Source organism: Micromys minutus (assembly GCF_963924665.1).
Source record: "Micromys minutus genome assembly, chromosome: 25".
In the NCBI taxonomy this organism is placed as follows: domain Eukaryota; kingdom Metazoa; phylum Chordata; class Mammalia; order Rodentia; family Muridae; genus Micromys; species Micromys minutus.
Genome location: NC_137960.1, coordinates 30,190,949 through 30,213,217, shown reverse-complemented (window position 1 = coordinate 30,213,217; position 22,269 = coordinate 30,190,949). Strand labels below are relative to the sequence as shown.

General features: G+C 41.8%; 1 protein-coding gene and 1 pseudogene across 2 annotated transcripts in view; one reads left to right on the top strand and one right to left on the bottom strand.

Moving 5' to 3' along the window:
- ROS1 (ROS proto-oncogene 1, receptor tyrosine kinase) overlaps positions 1–19,267 on the bottom strand; it is a gene marked incomplete at both ends in the record, with an annotated part of 118,169 nt that extends 98,902 nt beyond the window's left edge. The window contains 2 exons of the mRNA XM_080938115.1: positions 3,193–3,237; positions 19,145–19,267. Coding sequence (XP_080794241.1) covers positions 3,193–3,237; positions 19,145–19,267 — 168 coding nt within the window. The remainder of the gene's footprint in view (positions 1–3,192; positions 3,238–19,144) is intronic.
- Positions 7,643–8,608, top strand: LOC308436692 (protein DBF4 homolog A-like; annotated as a pseudogene). Its single transcript has one exon. The product of its transcript is annotated as a protein DBF4 homolog A-like (transcript).
- Positions 19,268–22,269: the final 3,002 nt, after the last annotated feature.

Sequence of the window (22,269 nt, the reverse complement as noted above, 5' to 3'; positions counted from 1 at the left end):
TGTGGGCCCAGCACGTGGGAGGCAGAGGCAAGTGGATCATTATGACTGGAGGCCAGCTGGTCTATGTAGCAACTTCCAGGCCAGTCGGGCTGCATGGTTAGACCCTGTTTTAAAGATAAAAGCACCTGGCCATAACATTCCCTTACTTTTTTGAAAGATTTATTTATTTTATATATATGAGTACACTGTAGCTGTCAGATACCAGAAGAGGACATTAGATCCCATTACAGATGGTTGTGAGCCACCATGTGGTTGCTGGGAATTAAACTCAGGACCTCTGGAAGAGCCATCATGCTCTTAGCCATTCCTTTACTTTTGACTCATCTTCCTCCATCGTCTAACAGCTGACACACAGCTCACTCCTTTCTGATCTATGCTTTCATCTTCTGGTTCTTCTACAGTGCAGCTTCATTTGTAGTGTGTGTGTGTGTGTGTGTGTGTGTGTGTGTGTGTGTGTGTGACAGATGTGGCAATCAGAGGGCAGTTTGTGGGAGTTAATTCTCTCCTTCTTCCATGTGAGTCCAGGGTAACAAAATCAGGTCGTGAAGCTTAGTGGCTAGTGCCTTTACTTACAGATCCACCTGCCTGAACATAGTTACTTAAATTTTAAGTCACAGTCTCTCTTGAATGGAGAGTCATAAAAAAAAATTGGCAGGAGTAAAAGATGTCTAAATACTTAAAGTTAATTTGGAATCCTATGTGTAGGGGATCTAAAGTGCTTCTCGAAGTACTCACCAGTGTTACATTGTCTGATTTCTCTGTAGCCTTAATCCTAAGCACATAACATGTACACTTTACAACATGTGGGTTGACATATCACACAGCATCAGAAAATGCTTTCAGACACAACTCAGCTCAGATTCGGGACTTTTATAATATGAATTACACTGTTTTTTTCTTTTTCTTTTTTCCAAGTCATATATGCAAACTTGTCTGTTCTAATAGAAACATAATGATTTGTTTTTTTAAGTGAATTTTAAATTTTTCTATCATCATTTTTGTTTAAAGCAAAATGGCCCCATAGGCTCATGTTCTTAAATACTTAGTCCTGGAACTGTTTGGGAAAGATTATGAGGTGTGGCCTTGTTGAAAGACATTGGCTCTCTCTGTGTCTCTATGTCTCTGTCTCTGTGTCTCTGTCTCTGTCTCTCTCTGTCTCTCTCTCTCTCTGTCTCTCTCTCTCTGTCTCTCTCTCTCTCTCTCTCTCTCTCTCTCTCTCTCTCTCTCTCTCTCTCTCTCTCTCTCTCTCTCTCTCTCCTCTGTGATTGTTTTCCTCATCTATTGCTCCACACCATGCCTGCCCACTGCCATACTCCCCACCATGGTCACAGACTCTGACAGTCTGAAATGGAAAGCCCCAATAAGTTACCTTCATCATGGTTTCTTATCACAGCAGTAGAAAAAATTTTTAAAAGTATCCAACATGAAATAGCAAATTAGTATCCCTTTGGATCATACTGTTAGAATTCTTGATTTTAAAAGTTGATGTTTGGCCACTTGTGCAGTTGTGGTACTACTGTTGTGGAGGTAAATGATTGCTCTCTAACAGATCTAAGGTTCACGCTAGAAGAATCTAAAAGAATGAACCTGATCAAAAACTGGTGGTAAGGGAGATGACAGGCCTTAAAAGGCAGTGGCTCTTAACCTGTGGGTTGCAACTTCTTTGAGGGTCAAATGACTTCTTCATGGATGTTTTATATCTGATATCCTGCATATCAGAGATTTACCGTGTAATTCATAACAGCATCAAAATTACAGCTATGAATAGGAAAGAGGTTTTCGAAACCCTCTGTGTCTGAGTAAGACACAGCCATTGGAATCATGAACTCACAGAAGCTAAAGACCCTATGTGAAGTTTACACAAGAACAGGCGCTCCAACAGTCAGATGTGGATAGAGGAGAGGATGCAGAGCCTCTACCCTTCACTGCTAATAAGATTCAGGAGGAAAGGGAGTTATTGCTTTCAGTGTTGTTCCCATGGAGACTCCACCACACTCTAATGGAGAGATAGTTTTAATCCAATAGTCACATAAAGTTAAGTGGGGATTTATAGAGTTTGGACAGAGATGAGAAAAAGAAAAGAAAAGATTCAGATCTATTATAACCATGTACATAATTGTCAAAGAATACATTTAAATTTTCTACATTTGGTCTTTGAATTTTGACTTGAGATTAGGAGAAAATTCTTAACCTTTTCTGAAGTAGCCCACCATTTTATATTACATGTTTGTGCAAAGATGAATTTAGCAGTGACAATTACAATATCCGTTCATTCTGAAAAATGTTAAAGATGCTGAATATCTTATAGAACCAAATATTTAACTAAAGGGCTACAGAAATGGTTCAGTGGTTGAGAGCATTTGCTGCTCTTGCAGGAGATTTAGGTTCCGATTCCAGCGCCCACCTACAGGAGTTAGTTCTTTCCTTTCAGCCATGCTGGTCTTGGGAACTGAACTCAGATGGTCAAGTTAGTGGCCAGCACCTACTCCCACTGAGTTGTCTTCAAATAAGAATTACACCATTCTCCCATACACATCAAGATCGTGTGAAGTCTCCTTAGAGGAAAAAGAGTCTCAAGTGGGGAAAAGTATAAAAATGTTGTCTTTTAGTCTGAATGTCCTACAGGCAAGTGAGGATCCTGTGTGTGGTCTCTTCTCTATCCCATGATAACAACAGTATTCTGTTTTCTGTTCCTGGTTTTATGTATGTGTCTACGGTTTGTGGTTCCTTCAAACATAGGCCTCCGTTGTAAACTTCCTCTGCCCAGCCCAGCGCCTACCACATACACATGTTAAGTCAATAAACATTTGTTGGGTAAGTGAATCTACGTGGAGAAAAATAATGAAGCCACAAAACATGATTGCTGAAAGAAACAACAAGAACTGTATAGCCCAACTTTTTATCATCAGATATCAAATTTAAAAAATTAAGTCATTTATCCTGTCACCCAGCTATGTAGGCAAAACTCATTAGTCTGTATTTGCCCTTTGCTTTTTTTCTACTTAAACACAATTTTTTTTTAATAAATTCTATAACTCAGGCTCTTCACTATTTTCAATAGACATTTTTTCACCTACAATGAGTAAAGGAGACTTTATTTAACAATTACTCTTATTGTATTAAAACAGACTGATATTCCTTTTTTTAATGCATACAAACTGTAAGCTCTTGACAACAGAAGTAATTACTCACCGCCTCACTCAGATTGTACGGTGTGCCACTGTCAAGCTGCCTGCCCTGTGATGCAGAAGGAACAAAAAACACAATCAAGACCATCAATATTATCAATGCCATCAATACCCCACCAATGCGCCATTACACCCTTTAATCTTCCGGGAATGGCGTTCCTTTCATTGTTTGCCAATGGTAGAGTGACGTGCCAAGTGTTTCCAAGTCATCTCAGCTGGTGCTGATTATGTATGTAGCATCTAGAAATCCTGCAGCGTCTGCAAGGATGGGCATGAGCGTATGGCGCTGATGTCATGGCCAGGTCAGTGAACCTTCTGATTAGGTCTCCAGAATTAGGAAAAATATATTTTCAATTTTCCTTCTCTTTTTTATTACCCAGTAACGATTGGTTACCAAGTAACTCCACGAATTTAAAATGTCATGTTTAGTAAAACATAAATTATCAACCAGGTGGTTGATGGTGCACACCTTTAGTCTCCGCACGTGGGAGGCAGAGGCAAGTGGATCTGAGTTTGAGGCCAGCATGATATACAAAGTAAGTTCCAGAACAGCCAGGGCTACACAGAGAAACCCGCCTTGAAAAACAAACAAACAAACAAATAAACAAAGCAAACGCAATTTCTCTCTTCATTTCTCACATAGTTAAAGTTCTTTTTTTTTTTTTTTTACACTGAAGATTTTGTCCCTCTTCTGGTCCACCCTCCAACTTTTCTACATCCCATACCTCCTCCCCACCCCCTGTCTCCATAAGGTTGTCCCCACCCCACCCACCCCATCAGACATCTAAACTCCCTGAACCTCCAGTCTCTTGAAGGCTAGGTGCATCTTCTCTGACTAAACCCAGACCTAGAGTCCTCTGCTGTAGATGTTTTGGGGGGCTCATATCAGCTGGTATATGCTATCTGGTTGGTGACCCGGTGTTTGAGAGATCTTGGGGGTCCAGGTTAGTTGAGCCTGCTGGCTCTCCTACAGGCTTGCCTCAGCTTCTTCCAGCTTTTCCCTAATTCAACCACAGGGGTCAGCAGCTTCTGTTCATTGGTTGGGTGCAAATATCTGCCTCTGACTCTTTTAGCTGCTTGTTGTGTTTTTTTGGAGGGCAGTCATGATAGTTCCCTTTTTGGGAGCACTCCATAGCCTCAGTTAATAGTGCCAGATCTTGGGGCCTCCCCTTGAGCTGGATCCCCACTTTGGACCTGTCTCTGGACCTTCTTTCTCTCAGCATCTTCTCCATTTTCATCCCTGCAGTTCTTTCAAGCAGGAACAACTATGGGTCAGAGTTTTGACTGTGGGATAGCAACCCCAGCCCTCACTTGATCCCCTGTCTACATATTTGAAATTTTTAAGAAGGTATTTATGGGGCTGGATAGATGGCTCTAGAGTTAAGAGCACTGGCTCTTTCAGAAAACATGGGGCTCAATTCTGAGCACCTTCTTGATAGCTCACAACCACCTCTGACTCCAGATCATAGGAATCTGATGCCCTCTTCTGGCCTCTACAGACACCAGGCATACACATGGTGCAAAGGCATATATTCAGGCAGAACATTCATATACATAAAATAATAATAAAGTAAAAATATAGGAAGAAATGAACAAGGGAGAAAGGAAGGAACGAAGGAACAAATGAATGAACGGGCATTTGTTGGGGCTAGAGAGACAGCTCAGTGGCTAAGACTACCATGTATACAGAGGACTAGAGTTTAGTTCCCACATCAGGTTGCTCGCTACCACCTATGATCCCATCCTCATGGGATCTAACATCTTCCTCTGGCCTCCACAGAGACTTGCATCCAGCTGCAGGTACCCACACAGTATTTTTCAAGAGAAAGTTTCTGTTTCGTTTTGTTTTGTCGTTCTTGTTTGGAAAATAGGGTAGTAGAGGATGGCCTCCCGAAGAGTATCCTGGGCCAAAATATGATTGGGTTCAGTTGTTTTGAGTTTGGGTTTGGGGTTTGGTCTGGTTTGGTTTTTCCAGGGAGGGCAAGCAAATCCAGGGCCTGTGTTTGTTACGCAAAAAGTTTTCAATGGTTGGTTGGTTGGTTGGGGGTTGAGCTTTTGTTCGTTTACTTTGTTGGTGTTGGTGGTGGTAGTGGTGCTGGTGGTCTAAGAAAATAAAAGGAATTGGAGGGGGAGTCTATAAATCGCTCATTTTTCTGGTCCTTGTTAGAATGGAGTCCTTCAACTACAGGAAGAGAATAAAGGACAGCAATTGGCCCATTATTTTGAGGTCAGTACTGGCATGCTGTCCCATGAATATGAATTACTTTTCAGTCATGCTCTGATCTTCAGACTGGTGCAAACCACAGGCAGAAGCAACTTACATGGACATTTCTAGCACTGTCTGGTCCTGATCAGAATCTCCATGATTTGGTGTGAGTTGGTTTGGTCTGGTTTGGTGAAACAGTACTTCACCATGTACTCTAGGCTGGTCTAGAACCTTCAGTCTGTCTCACCTCCTGAGTCCGGAGGTTATAGGCTTGCCATACCATTTCCCTTTGAGAATTTGCTGAAGGAGAAAGACCACAAGGCCTCAGTCTAAAATAAAGAACAGGCAACTAAGGAATGCTGAAAGTGGAAAGAAATAGTCTTTCCCAGGGAACAGCACACCATTGGTTATCCGATACCAAATGGTCAGCCCTAAAAACATATGAATACACACTATATCATATGGACTGAGCAGATTGTGTGTCTATATTTATGAATATATAATGTTTATATATGATTTATATATATGCATATACATAATACAAACATATGTAAATATATACATATTACAACAGAGTTCTTCAGAAGACAGTATATGCTTTGAATCAGTGTCTGATATATGGTACAGTTTCTCCCATAGCCAGGACCCATGGGTCTAAGGATCAAGGGATGGAAAAGAGAATAGTTCCACTCACTATCACGCCTAGTGACCTCTTAGAAAAAAATTGCTTTCTCTCCCCACAATTCTAGGTTCTGCTGGCTTAGAAGTTTTGTTTCCTGTGCAGGGAGTGCTACTAACAGGAGCCACAACAAACATTCCACTGAACTGGAAGCTCAGACTTCCTCCTGGTCATTTTGGGCTTCTAATGCCCTTGAAGGCTAAGAAAGTAATAATAGTGTTAGGAGGGGTGATGGATCCAGATAACCATGGGGAAATTGGATTGCCTCCCCACAATGGATGTAGTAGGAAGGATTATGTCTGGAGTGCAGGAGACCTCTTAGGGTGTCTTAGTACTAACATGTCCTGTGATTAAAGTCAATGGGAAACTACGACAGCCTGATCCAAGCAGGATAAGAAAGGACATAGACCCATCAGGAATGAAGGTATGGGTCACTCCTCCAGGAAAAGAGACAAGACCTGCTGAGGTGCTTGCAGAGGGTAGAAAATACAGAATGGGTAGTAGAAGGTAGTTATAAATACCAGATAAGGGTGCTTAACCAGTTGCAGAAATAAGAATTATAAACTAACACGAATGCCTCCGTTTCATATTGTTAAGAATACATTTCTATTCCTTCAAAATTCTTTAACATCAATTGGTATTTAAGTTGAGATACTAAAAGAATGTTCCCAAGAGATATTGCCCCATTGTAAACTTAAAAATGTGTTTGCAAGGAATAGTTATATCGTATTAGGCATATTCATGACCTTGTCATTGTTTCATGTGGACATGAGATATTATTTGTGTCATACTGACAAGGGATGAATTGTAGTGGCTATTCCTGGTTGTCAATTTGACTATATCTGGAATGAACCACAATCCAGAATTTGAAGGCGCACCTGTGATCCTAATCTTGAGGCTGGGAGCTACAAGTGTCTGACCTGGATCTTGCATGGAGATCTTGAGGCATAGTGGCTATGAATCCCAGGACACTAAGGCAAGGAGATCTCTGAGTTCAAGGTCATCTGGGACAAAGCAATTCCCAGATCCAGGCCTGGTGGTATACATTTTTTCTACTGGAGACCTACATAGGAACACTGGAAAAAGGAAGATTTTCTCTCTTCTTGCCTGCTTGCCTTGTGGGACTGAACAACTTCTAGATCCTTGGACTTCCGTTCACAGCTGCTGCTGACCATTATTAGGGAGTTGGACTATAGACTGTAAGTCACCAACAAATTCTCTTATTATATAGAGACGACTCATAAGTTCTGTGACTCTAGAGAACGCTGACTACTACAAACAGTAAGAGGAAAAAAGCATGTATTTTAAAGAGAACAAAGGATGGGTTACATGAGAGGGTTTGGAGGAAGGAATAAAAACAAGCAGATGGTGTAATTATAAACTCAAAATGCTAAAAAACATATTTTTTAAGAATTCCGAGGCTCGGCGCCCGGAACCGGCCCTGAAGCTCAGGCAGCGTATGCGGCCGGGCGCCGAGGCCAGGGCCGGTGGGCCCTCGGAGCTTTGTGTTGGCGGCCGTCCCATGCGGCCCCCGGTGCGGACCCAGCATGTAGATGCCTGGTGGCTGCCATGAACCACGAGGCCATGAGGATCCACAGCAAAGCTCCTCTCCCGGGTGGCATCCAAGACAAAAATGAAAAGAATAGGCCATCCTTGAAATCCCTGAAAGCTGATAGTAGACTAGAAAAAACCAAATATAAGCTGCTTTGGGGGAAAATATTTTACCTTGACTTGCCTTCTATTACCATTTGTGAAAAACTACAAAAAGATATAAAGGAACTTGGAGGGCGAGTTGAAGAATTTCTCAGCAAAGATATCAGTTACCTTGTTTCCAATAAAAAGGAAGCAGAGTATGCGCAAACATTGGGTCGGATTTCTCCTGTACCAAGTCCAGAATCTGCATATACTGCGGAAACCACCTGTCCTCATCCCAGCCATGATGGAAGTCCCTTTAACTCTCAAGACAGAGTGTGTTTAAGCCGAGGAAAATTGTTAGCTGAAAAAGCTGTCAAGGATCATGATTTCATTCCTACTAATAGTATATTCTCAAATGCCTTATCATGGGGAGTAAAGATTCTTCATATTGATGACATTCGATACTACATTGAACAGAAGAAGAAAGCATTGGGTGCACTCAAGAAATCAAGTACTGCTGGGAGGGATGTGGGGAAAAAAGCTGGTACTGGAATACAAAAAGCAAGAACAGGGAGACTCAAGAAGCCATTTTTAAAGGTTGAAGATGTGAACCTGTCTTACAGGCCATTTTACCTTCAGCTCCCCAGTATGCCTTGTATCAACTACTTTCTTCAGAAGCCTTCCAGTCCATTTGATATGGAGAAGTCATCCAGCGTTTAGAAACAAGCTCAGCCTAAACTGAGAATTAATATGGACGGCGATAAGTGTAGAACCCCAGTTCAACTCCAGTTGAAGGAAAAGAGAAAAAAAGGATATTCTGAATGTTGCTTACAGAAATATGAAGATCTTGAAACTGTAAATGTGATTTTCCATTTGGGATTGGTGTTTCTGAAAATCTAAATACTGTTTTATGTTTAAGTCCTGTTTTACTATTTTGAAACATGATGGTTACAAATATATGCTTGAGTGGGAAAAAAAAAAGAAGTTTGTCTGATCTGGGTGTGATACCATATACCTCTGATACCAGCGCTCAGAAGGCAGTGGAAGATGGACCTCTATGAGTTCAAAGACAGCCTGGACTACATAGTACGTTCTAGGCCAGCCAAGATTACAGTGAGACCATACCTCAAATGTCAAAACAAAAACAGTTTATTGATATGAACCATTGAATTAGAGAAGTAATCAATACAACAAGGAGCATACCAGCATCCTTGGCTTCCAGTTTTATAAACATGTCACAGGTGATGACAAAATGTCCCAAGGATGAAGTGTGGGTTAGGCATTCAGTATGGCCTCTGAACACAGGGGGCTGTCTCAGAGGACAGACCATAGCTGAGCTAACAGCTCACTCCTTTCTGTACATTTCAGTGTTAACTTCCTAGACTTGAAACAGTGTCAGATGGGTAACTACTGTTCAATAAATACATACAAAAACAAAGTATTAAAAGTATACCCCCTATTCTACCATCACCCCTTCCCTGACAATGGGCACAGAGACACTTTGTTGGTGACGGTGTTTCTGTAAGAGTCAAGGGCAAAGCAGATGGTAGTCCTTTGTTTATCCCAGTATGATGCCTGTCTTGGTGGCCAAAGCTGTTTTATGCCTAGGAGTTATAAAAATCAAATCAAATCAGGTCATATCCAGACAGTGCAGCATGGGAAAGGAAGACAGAGACCTGCGGACCACCATGTTCCACCCCACCCCCAAGACCTGCTTTCCAGCCTTTGGCACAGGGCAAAATATACCCACTTGCCCAAGCCACACAGTTCAGATGGAGGTTGTCACCCAGAAGCTCTTTGGCCAGCCTGTAGTGGCAGCCACCACAATGTGCAAGTCTGTGGTGGGTCAGATGAGAGAGAAAGAGAAGATGATCAGCTTAAGCATCATGGAGAGAGATGGAAATGGAGAGTTAAGGGTGGAGAGGAGTGGCCTGCTATGAGAGGCCAGCCCTGCCACCTGGGGCCATGGTGAGGTCCCAGCCGGAGATGCTGCTGAGGGCCATGTCTGAGTCTGTGACTATGCAGTAACAAGGGTTGGTGTCAATGTCAGTGGCTCAAATTAGAGAAGCCGGAAATGCCCCTAGTCTGGGAAGCCCCAAGGGGGGTGGGGATGTGGCAATCAGGAGAGCAGGCCCTGAACTTGTCCTAGGCAGCAGGGTGGCTCTGGCCCTGGTAGAGGGGGAGTGGATGAGCCTCCCTAATCTTAATCTCCTAATCTCCTGCCTCTACCTCTACAGTGCTGGGATAATAAACACAGGCCAACATACCTAGTTCCTAAATGTTTAATAGAACATTTTGCTTCCCTGAACTTGTTCAAAATGAAGTTTGGATTCCTACAGGATGATTAAATCCTAACATTATAAGTTCAGATGAAAGATAACTGATTTGTAACTTATATTTTCCCATCCCTTCAAAAATCGTGTTAACTCATAAAGGCAAAATAGAAGACGCTGAGCTGAGTTTGTGTCTGTGTAAACACCAAGGCAGGAGATTCCTGATGATCACAAGCCTGCTTCCCGGTGTCACCGCTGGTCGAGAGAAAAGTTGGCCAGCTGCACAGAACGGCAGACAAGTGGCCCTGGACAAAGAGCCTTTCAGTATTCTGAAGAAGGGAATTGTGTCAGCAATGTCCCTACCTCCATTCATTCACTGTCCCCTCATAATCATTGGAGCTCACATTCATGGAATGATTTCTACTTTCTGGCACTCTTAGAGCTAGCTGTTTTATGCGACATCTCAATAAGATGCCTCAACAACCATCTTCTATTATTAACCCTGTTTGATAGATGAGGCCCAAAGAAGTCTGGTAATGTCCTGCTTTCTGATTTTGAAGGTGGAGGCAAGCTGTGTTCCTTGTGAACACCCCTTTCTCAGAACTTCAGGCCTTCATCTCTACCTGAAAAGCTTCAGTTATCCACCTCCAACATACAAACCTGGTCCCACATCACAGAACCTTGTGACTGTTGCAACACCTACTCCTTGGCACAGCCTTCTCTACTCTGCCATTTGAGCTGGAACTAATCAAATTCTTAACTTCCTCCCTCACCAGTGGAACTGAGTGGCCTGCTCTGCATGTAAACTCATTCAAACATATACTTGCTCCTTAAGAGAAATACTTGACTTAGTATAAGAAGAATAATACCTGATACCTAAGCCACTTATAGTGCTTTAGATCTACATTCCCAGCATTCAGATGTCTAGGTCAGGAATATTGATTCAAATTCCAAGCCAGACAATGAAACTCTGAATCAAAACACACACACTCACACACAAAACCACCACCATCACCATCACCAACAACAACAACAACAACAACTATGGGTTGGAGAAATGTCTCAACAGTTAAGAGAGCACCGACTGCTCTTCCAGAGGACCTGATTTCAATTCCCAACACCAACATGGCAACTCATCGCTGTCTGTAAATCCAGCTCCAGGAATATCAGACAGATACAAATGCATGCAAAACACCAACGCATATAAGATAAAAATAAATAATTAGAAAAGAATAACTTATCCACAAAAAAGGAAAAAAAGAATTGAAAAGGATTAAACTCATAACATTCTGAGAAAATTCAAGCAAATAATGTACTACTATAATACATTTTTATGTTTTTATATATTAATTAAAAACTAGGGTTGGTGTGTGGCTCAGTGGTACAGCACTAGCTTGTCAGATGCAAGACTCTAGGTTCAACCACAGCACTACCAAATACAAACACATACATTTAAATTTTAAAGAACTGTTCCATCTGTTCCACTGGGACCCAGAGCCTGCCTACAGAGAGCTGATATCCCAGGAGTGCTCTCACTCCTAAGCCCACAGGTGAGACCCCACTTTCTCTCCACTTACTGTCCAAAAAGAGACCCACCAGGCATTCACAGGGCACAGGAATCGAAGTGCTGCCTGAAACCGGACCCTTCCAATCTCCATCTGTGCCCAGAGCTAGGGCTGTCCCACTACCATCGTGACCCACAGCATGAACACAGAGATCTTGTCGCCCAGGAGCACTCTCACTCCTAAGCCCACAGGCTCACAGACCCACAGAAGAGACAAGGTCCAGTCAGAGACAACAAGACCAACTAGCATCACAAGATGGCAAGAGGCGAGTGCAAGGACCTAAGCAACAGAAACCAAGACAACCTGGCAACATCAGAACCCAGTTCTCTCACCACAGCAAGTAGTGGATATCCCAACACACCAGAGAAACAAGATTTGGACTTAAAAATCATACCTCATGATAATGATAGAGGGTTTTGAGAAACACATGAATAACTCCCTTAAGGAAATACAGGAGAACACAGGTGAACAAGTAGAATTGCTTAAAGAGAAAACACAAAAAAATGTCCACAAGTCCAACCCTAAAAGGGATAATAGATGGAGGAACTGTAGAGATGGCTCAGTGTTTAAAAGCACTAACTGCTCTTCCAGACGTCCCAGTAACCATGTGATGGCTCTTCAGACACACCCATCTATTATGAGATCCGATGCCCTCTTCTGGTGTGTCTGAAGATAGCTGCAGAGTACTTCAATATAATAAATAAATCTAAAAACAAACAAACAAAAAAAAAGAAACTAGATGGAAAACTCCAACTCAAGGAGGGAAACGACAACCTCAGAAAAGCAAGAAAGTAATCTTCTTACAACAAACCCCAAAGAATATAGCCACAAAAACATAATTCTATGTCTAAAAAAAAAGGAAAAATCAATTACCTTTTCTTAATTTCTCTTAACATCAATAGACTTAATTCTCCAATAAAAAGACATAGACTAACAGACTGGATACATAAGCAGGACCCAGTGTTTTCCTGAACACAGAAAACATCTCAGTGACAAAGACAGACACTACTTCAGAGTAAAGACTGGGAAAAAAAACTTTCCAAGGAAATGGTCCCAGGAAACAAGCTAACGTAGACATTCTAATATCAAATAAAATAGATTTTTCAACCAAAAGTTATCAAAAAAGGATAAGGAAGGACATTTGTTGCTCATCAAAGGAAAAATCTATCAAGATGAACTCTCAATCCTGGACATCTATGCTCCCAATGCAAGAACACCCTATTCATAAGGGAAATTCTACTAAAGCTCAAAGCATATATTATGCCACAAACAATAATAGTGGGAGATTTCAACACCCCACTTTCATCAATGGACAGATCATGGAAGCAGAAACTGAAAGAGACACAGTGAAACTAACAGATGTTATGAACCAAATTGATTTAGCAGACATCTATAGAACAGTTCATCCTAAAACAAAAGAATACACCTTCTTCTCAGCACCACACAGTACCTTCTCCAAAATTGACCATATAATCTGTCACAAAACAGGCCTTAACAGATACAAGAAGACTGAAATAATCACATGTATCCTATAAGATCACTATAGACTAAGGCTGGTCTTCAACAAAAAACATACACATGAAAGCTAAACAATGCTCTACTCAATGATAACTTGGTCAAGAAAGAAAGAAAGAAAGAGAGAGAGAGAGAAGGAAGGAAGGAAGGAAGGAAGGAAGGAAGGAAGGAAGGAAGGAAGGAAGGAAGAGGAAAGAAATTAGATGCTTTTTAGAATTTAATGAAAATGAAGGAACAACATACCCAAATTTATGGGATACAAAGAAAGCAGTGCTAAGAGGAAATCTCACAGCTCTGAGTGCCTACAAAAATTAACTGGAGAAAGTATACTCTAACAGTTTGACAGCACACTTGAAAGCTCTAAAACAAGAAGAAGCAAATATACCCAAGAGGAGTAGATGGCAGGAAATAATCAAACTCAGAGTAGAAATCAGTCAAGTAGAAACAAAAAGAACTATAGAAAGAATCAACAAAACCGGGAGCTGGTTCTTTGAGAAAATCAAGAAGATTGATAAACCCTTAGCCAGACGAACAAGGGCACAATGACAGTATTCAAATTACCAAAATCAGAAATGAAAAGGGGACATAACAACAGAAACTGAGGAAACTCAAAAATTATCAGATCCTACTACAAAAGCCTTTACTCAACAAAATGAGAAAATCTGAATGAAATGGGCAATTTTCTCGACAGAAACCAGCTACCAAAGTCTAATCAACTGGTTCTTGATGGATCAAGAGAGATGTTATCGGACCTTTCAGTTTTCCTTCAGGCAGGCTAGTAGGCACGGGGGTGGGGGGAGAGTATGTGCCATGCTTCGGAGGGAGAAAGAGCAGTCACCCAAGTGACATCTCAGGCAGGGTGCCATCAGCTGCTTCTCTGAGTGGGCCTGGGGTAGCAACCAGGATATTAGAAACATGATTAAGCTGAAGGCAGATTGGGGGGTTGAACAGGGAGAAGGTAAATGAGCAACTGAACTATGGGTAGAGTTAGAACTGTTGAGCTGGGAGTAAAATATAAAAAGGCAGGCTAGCCGAGAGAAACTTAGAAGAGCCCAGCCATTGAGCTAAAGCACAACAAAGATAAGCTGGAGTGTGTGTGTGTGTCTGTGTGTGTGTGTGTGTGTGTGTTTGCTTCATTTTTTAACGTGTTTTTTTATAGCTCCAAGAAGTCATTTGCACCTGGTGGTAATGGAGGAATATTTTTTTAGGTGCATGAAACCTAACAGGGCATCTGGAGGACTGAGTACTCAAGGTCATTCACCTACATAGGGGTTCCAAACCCAGCCTATATGATACCCCATATCAAAAAGAAAAAAAGTCAAGCTATGTTAGTTTGAATCTTTATCTATAAAGCTAGACATTGTATCATGCATTTATAATCCAAGAACTTGGGAGGCAGAGGCAGGGGAATGTCTCACTTTAAGGACAACCTGATCTGCAAAGTAAGGTCTCTCTCTCTCTCTCTCTCTCTCTCTCTCTCTCTCTCTCTCTCTCTCTCTCTCTCTCTCTTTCTCTCTCTCTCTCTCAAAAAAAAAAATATACAATTACTTAAAAGATTTTGTCATAAAAACAACATAGGATGAGTTGTCAGATTTCTGGTCCCTGTGTGAATGAGGTTGTATGCCTCAATGACATACAAAATACCTGTGCTTGTCCTCAAGCACACTCTGGTATGAACTGTGAGTTGGAAATTGATGACTGTGGATCCCCGAAGTGTCCACATGGTGCCATGTGTCAGAATGCTCTTGGGGCTTACTTTTGTGACTGTGCACCTGAATTCCTTGGAGACAGTGCACCACTGTGCACTCAACTTTGTTAATTGTGCCAGTCAGCCATGTCTCCATGGAGGTCTATGTGTGGATGGAAGAAACAACTGCTACCATGACTGCCCAGGGTGTGAGATCTTGATGCCTCATTGCTGGTCAAAGCCTTGTCACGATGACGCTGCATGTGAAGACATTGCTGACAGCTACATTTGTCCCTGCTGGCCTGGTACCTTGTGTGAGATAGACATAAATAAGTGCATTAGCAACCGCTTCCAATTTTGGGGGGAAATGTGTTGAATTGGACACATTGTTGGCCTGTCTTCCTCCTTTAACTACCCTGAGACCTCAGGCTATGTTTTTATCTATCAGCCTAGATTACATACAGGAACCTAGTATAACTGTCCTCTGAGAGGCCCCATCCAGAAGCTGACCAAAACAGATGCAGAGACCCAAAGCCAAACATTAGACAGAGCTCTGGAAGTCATATGGAAGACTTGGAGGAAGGATTGAGGAACCCAGAGGAGGGGAGATAAGGATTCCAAAATAAGAGCTACAGAGTTAACTAACCTGGATATGTGGGGCTCAGAGACTAAACCACCAACCAAAGAGCACACAAGGGCTCTAACTAGTGCCGGCCCCCCACACAGATATGTAGCACATACGTAGCAGATGTGCAGCTTGGATTTCATGCAAGTCTCCCAACAACTGTAGTGGGGCTTACCCTAACTCTTTTGCCTGCCTGTGGATCCTGTTTCCCTAATTGGGCTGTCTTGTCTGGCCTCAGTTAGGAAGGAAGTCCTGCAGTGATGTTCCCTGGGGGGGACCTCCTCCTTCCCAGAGGTGAAAAGGAGAGGGATGGAGGGAGGGTTCTGGGAGGGGAGACTGGGAGGAGAAGGAGGGGCTTCTATCTGAATGTAAAGGAAACAGATAAATAAATAAATACATACATACATACACACATACATAAGTAAATAAATAAATAAATAAATAATAGAAAGAAGCAACAAAGAGTGAATTGTCAACTTTATCCTTACTCCTTATATACATAGTTTTAGTTTTGGCTTATTTTTCCATTTTACTAGCCAATCTATTTCCATATGGAAAGAACCTATGCAAATTTCTAGATGTTGCTCAGAATTTGAGAATTAATCCATTATCTTATTAAGATTTGTTTTTTTATTATTATTGTAAATTATGAGGGGGAGGAGATTCAAGTGTGCCCTAAGTACAGATGCTCAGGGGCTAGAGGAATCAGATTTCCCTGGTGCTGGAGTTAGTTACAGGTAGTTGTGACTCCCCCCAACCCAGGTTTAGGCTGGGTTAAAGCCTAAGTTAGGGCTTGAGGCCACTGCATGGGCAGTACACACTCTTAACCATTAAGGAGACTCTCCTGCATGCTCCCTAACCCAGTTATCTTGTTTTTGTTGTCTTGTAATGTTTGATGTTGACATACAAAAAAAAAAAAAAAAAAAGGCACTGACATTTGCATATGGTGTTTTTAAACAGAGCAGCTTCCTGAAGCTTACGTTTTCTAATAGTTTTTTAGTTGGTTCCTGGTTAGTAAATTTTAAACTGTATCTATCTAATTTGTCAAAACTATGAAACTACAGTATGACACATGAGTAATTTTTAACTGTCTCATGATCAAAACGTTGACACGTCAGCATACTGCAATGTCCATGAGGGTTCTGGCCACATTGTGTTAACCTTGTTGAGTTTCCAGCTGCAGAGAGGGGGTGACACGGATTTCCAGGGACTCTACTGAATAGAACCTGCACTGCTGAGTCCTGAACGTGGTCCGCGGTTGTCAAATCATTTCTAAAACTGAGAATATTGTGATCAAACTGAGCCTTTAATTTTCTACTGTGTCCTGAGACCCTACAGCAAAATGCACTTCTATAACTTATTGGACTATGACTCTTTGGCAGAGGGTTGTTGTTTGATTGATTGATCAATTGATCGATTGGTTGATTGATTGATTGTATCTTCTAAACCATCTCATAATATCAATAGTTTTGAGAAGATTCACTATTTTTGTTCTGGAGCACGAGGCATCTGGAATTCCAACATAAGGCCTTTACTATATTGAGCTCACACATAAAGTCTCTCAGTCAACACAAACTCCCTTCTGCTCAAGCACAGAACTCAGGCCTGTGCTTTCCGTAGCAATCCTAAAATTCCGTCTCCGTGTTTGGCTTGTTGTTGGCCACCATCTGTCTCACTCTGGAGCCCAGCTTGTGGCGCAGGCTGGCTTCAGACCTGTCCTGATTGTGTGTCTGTCTCCTGACTGTTGAGGTTATAGGTATGAATCACCATGCTTGACTTAACCCTCACATTCTTTTATTCAAGAACGTGTTTCGCACTTAAACAAACAAACAAACAGAAACAGCCTTAGTATCAGTCACCTATCAGAATTCTGTCATCAAAGAAGTTCTTCAGAGCAAATGTCCATATTTAAAAAAAAAAAAAAAAAAAAAACAGGGTGTCAGGGAATACTAAGGTGGGTATCACAGGCCTCACAGTGGCTTCTCTGAGTTGTCCATCCACCTACTGCTGCCCTTCCCAACCTGAGTGGGTGGCTCAGCGCAGAACACAGTTATTCCAGTTACTGGTCAAACCAACAGACTGTGTCTCTTGTAATGGCCACCTCAGGGGCTGTGCCTTCCTCTGTAGGTGGTGAACGGAAGGCAGCTCAACAAAGGAACTGACTGTCTGTTTGGGCTGCCAAACCCTGAGGGCATGAAGCCCACACACAGAACAATAGTAAGGAGAAGGGAAACAAGGGGAAGACTGTAGTTCTGAAAAATAATCAAGACCAGCTTCAAGAGTAAGGAAATGTCCATCCTGCAGTGGCAGATGCTCTTAAGAGAACCCTCTAAATATGCTAAAGAGCTTATTTCCAAAGGATTTCAGGATATAAAGGGAAGTCCATATAAGGGCAAATGAAATGATTGTATGTAAAATTATAATGATGATAAGCCAGTCATATTGGCTCGCTACTGTAATTCTAATCCTAGGCAGGCTGGGACATGAGGAATTGGAGGCCAACTTTGACTACAAAGGGAACCTCTGTCTCCAAACAAAAAGTATATAAATACACACAACACACATAGCAAGGTATGTCTGAGAATAATGTCACGGGCTAACAGTCTTCCTTCATTCCTCTGTATCATATAAGCAGTATGATGTGTATAGATATATACATATATTGCCACATATTCATTGACTTATCAGGCAGTGAATTAAAAGGTCTCTTTTAGGGCAGAAGACCGTAGTCTCATACAGCCCCTGTAGTCCAGGGTGGCGTGACATTCCTGGCCCTCCCCTCTCAGCCTCCCTCACAAGGCCTGATCTCCCTGCTTCTATTTATTTGTTCGTAGCATAACTACAAGAAATCAAAGCAGACCTGTCTGCATCCTCAGCAGGGAGATCTTGGCTAAGACTTTGGTAAACTCTTTCTAAATTGCTACTATCTACATTTTGCCTGAGCAACAATCTACTGCTTTACTTAAACTAAAACTCATGCATGTGACACCCTTTTCTCCTCTGCTGGAGAGCTCTAAAAAGAATGAGTACAGTGTGAGACACTTTGTCACCTTATAATGTACAAAATGACATAACTAACCTATCATGTCATTTAATCCTTAGAAAGGAACGTGCTTAGCTTCCTGGCTACAGCCTCTGGTTTTTCAAGTTAATTTATGAATATAAAATATAGAAGTTAGCTTAAATGACACATAATGGTTGTTTGAAGCACACCTAAGTCACGATTGAGACAATGCCATCTAATACACACAAAAGGGACAACATAAAGAAAGAAAAATATTTAGGTCAAACTGATTAGTCAAACCTGATGAATTCATAGGAAGAAATAAAGAGACAAATAATCCTGTCTTTCGACACAAAATGTTGTACCTAGCCTCTGCACCTGCTTCCTAGTCAGCAATCCATTCATAATATAGTCACTGTTAACTGGGAAATAGAAAGTTTAAAGTGTACCAAAAGCCTATTTTATATTTTAAACAAATATTGATATTTTATAGTAAATTACTAAGAATGTTTTACAGTTTGTAAAACCTGATTCTATTTAAGGCCTCCTATTTAACCAAAAATCTAGACCTTAATAACAATTAAATCAGATATCCTTTCTTATATTTTGAAGCTATCTATTGTTCCTACCTTCGGCAGGCGGGGAGGGGTGGGGGGGGCAATAAAGAGCTTTCTTTGCGACTTTGTCATGAAAAGAAAACAAACCTGTCACTTACAAGTGGGATTCGTGTTCTAATCTCTGCTAAGACAAAAGTCGGAGAAACTTACCAAGTTAGTTACACAGGACGTTAGGCAGCTGCTCAGAACCATACCCTGCGCCACAGAAATCCACAAGCACCCAAGGACCACGACGTTCACTGGTTTCGGGTTGAGGCAGCGGATGCTCTTCATCCCTCCGGAAGGCTGGCTTCCTACACAGCTGGTGTCCTCGTATCTTCACCTGGCTTTGAGAATCCTTTAGGCTTCATACTTCAGTAGCAAGTGTGGCTGGTGGGTTATCTGTTTCCTTTTGCAATGTTAGAATATCGTTCTCTCTTAAAAGAATATTGAGGCCGGTTTAGACCTTTGGATCTTAGATAGCTGGGAACATCACAGCAAGGCTATTTTAGTTTAACTTCCCTTTGCTCCCAGAATGGAAGCTGTTCCCTGGCTAAAGGTTAGATCATGGAAGAGCTCTCCACATCAGAAGTAAGCAGTAGGAACTTAAGACTGCTTTCCAGCGATCCAGTCCACACAATCCTGACGCAGAACACTTAGATCAGACAGTACTTGTTTCAGGTTGGCCGAGCTATGCAGGAAATTGGGTTTTGACTCTGCATGCTTAGCAAACCGTATCTCATAACTATTTTAAAAACTGGAAGCCTCGTTAGTAAGCAACGAGTTAGAGAAGAAAATAGGGATGCTTTGAAACCAAACACTTTTTATTTTTGAAAGAGCAAAAGAAGCTGAAAAACTACTAGACGTGTTCTCTGAGGGCAAGTTCAAGACAAGGAAGTTTGTTAAAGAACTCTCAGAATTTTACTACATATTAACTAAAACACTGCCTTATCAGGTCTATTGAGACAGAAACCAAGCACCATACAGTACTAAGATAGAAGTGTAGCACCTTGGGAAGAAAATACGGTACAGAATTTCTGTGGATTTATCACCCAAACAAAGTGCATGTGAAGATAAAAAAAAAAGAAAAAAAAAAACCCTGCAAGCTACAGGATTGATCCACTCTGGTTTCTCTACACCACCCCTCTCCCCACAGTCATAATTTTCTATGCCTGGGTTAGCCTTCAAGTCTCTATGCAGCTGAGGATAACTTTGAACTTCTTCTGCCTCTGCCTGTATGCACACCTGCGTTGCCAGAAGAGGGCACCAGACCTCATTAGCTGATGGTTATGAGCCATCCTGTGGTTGCTGGGAATTGAACTGAGAACCTCTGGAACAGCAGCCAGAATGCTTAACCTCTGAGTCATTTCTCCTCTGCCTCCTCCTCCTCCTCCTCCTCTGCCTCCTCCTCCTCCTCCTCCTCCTCCTCCCCCTCCTCCTCCTTCTTCACCAACACCACCACCACCACCACCTCATTCATAATTTGTTGAACTTTGTACCATGAGCATTTATTATAGACTCAAAAACTAAGTAAAAAAAACATTGATTTACAGGATAGGTGTGATAGCACATGTCTCCAATCCTAACATTTGGGAGGGAAAGACAAGACAATCCCAGGTTCACGGTCACCTTCAGCTCCATAATGAGTTTGAGGTTACCCCGGGCTAAGCAAAGCTTGTCCCAAAACAAACAAAAGCTTCACAGTAATGTTTATCTAGAAATAAGAAATATAAGAATATCTCAAATTTCTGTTCTTAAAATTATTGTACCTGAAACCATGTATGTTAAGAATTCATGGTCTGTGTGTGTAAACATTTATTTAGCTATTTATTTGCTTTTCTAATGTAGTTTGGGCATATATTTCTGTAAAACTCATAATACATGAGACTTACCTTGTGAATATGTCAACCTACCATTGTGTTGACGTGGTAGGGAATATTCCTGAATTTTAGAAAAGGGTAGTGATTGTGCTGGTCTTAGAGTATGCCTCCAAACCTGGTCTTGAGGTGTCCTTGACCCGTTGGGCTGGTCACTTCTAACCCCCACTCTTTCTCAAGACTTCACGAGCTCCACTTGAGGTTCCACTGTGGGTCTCCGCATCTGTTTCAGTCGGTTGCTGGGTGGAGCCTCTCAGAGGACAGTTATGCTGGGCTCCTGTCTGCAAGCAGAGCATCAGTAACAGTGTCAGGGGTTGGCTTTTGTCCACAGGATGGGTCTCAACCTGGGTCAGCCATTCCATAGTCTCTGCTTCATCTTTGTCCCTGCACTACTTGTGGAGAGGGTAAAGTTGGGGTTAAAGGTTTTGTGGGTGGGTGGTGTCCTTATTCCTTCACTGGAAGTCCTGCTTGGCTACATGAGATGGCTGCATCAAGTTCCATCTCCCTCACTGCTAGGAGTCTCAGCTAGCATCACCTTCACATATTTCCTGGAGTCTCTTCCATCCCAGGTCTCTGGCACATCCTAGAGATCTGCCCCACACCTGCCACCAACTCCCATTCACTCTCCCAGCCCTCTCCCTGGCTCTCCCTACACCTGAAACACCTCTCAACCACCATACTCTCTTCCCATTCCCATCCCCTCTCCTTCCCAGTTCCCTCCCTCCATCCACCTCCAATGTCTATTTTATTTCCCTTTCTGAGTGAGATTTAAGCATCTTCCCTTGGGCCTTCCTTCTTGTTTAGCTTCTTTGAGTCTATAAAATAAAGTGTAGTTATCCTGTACTTTCTGGCTAATATCTACTTAATAAGTGAGCACATACCATGCATGTCCTTTGGGGTCTGGGTTACCTCAGGATGATATTTTAATGTTCCCTCCATTTTCCAGAAAAATTCATGTTGTCCTTGTTTTTAATGGCTGAGTAGTATCTCGTTGTGTAAATGGACCATATTTTCTTTATCGATTCTTCAGTTGGGAGACATCTGGTTAGTTTCCAGTTTCTGGCTATTATGAATTAAGCTGCTATGAACATAATTGAGCAATTGTCCTTGTTACCACATGGTGGAGCATATTTGGGGTATATGCTCAGGAGTGGCAGAGCTGGGTCTTGAGGTAGAAGTATTCCTAATTTTCTAAGAAACCACCAAGTTAATTTCCAGAGAGGTTGTAAAAATTTTCACTCCCACACCTTTGCCAGCATCAGCTGTCACTTGAATTTCTTATTTTAGCCATTCTGATGGATGTAAGATGGAATCTTAGAGCCATTCTTCATTCACCCGTTCTTCTCTCTTTGAGGCCTGGTCACTTGATGTCTATATAAATATGTTAACACATTTGTTAAAATTGAGAATGAAGTAATC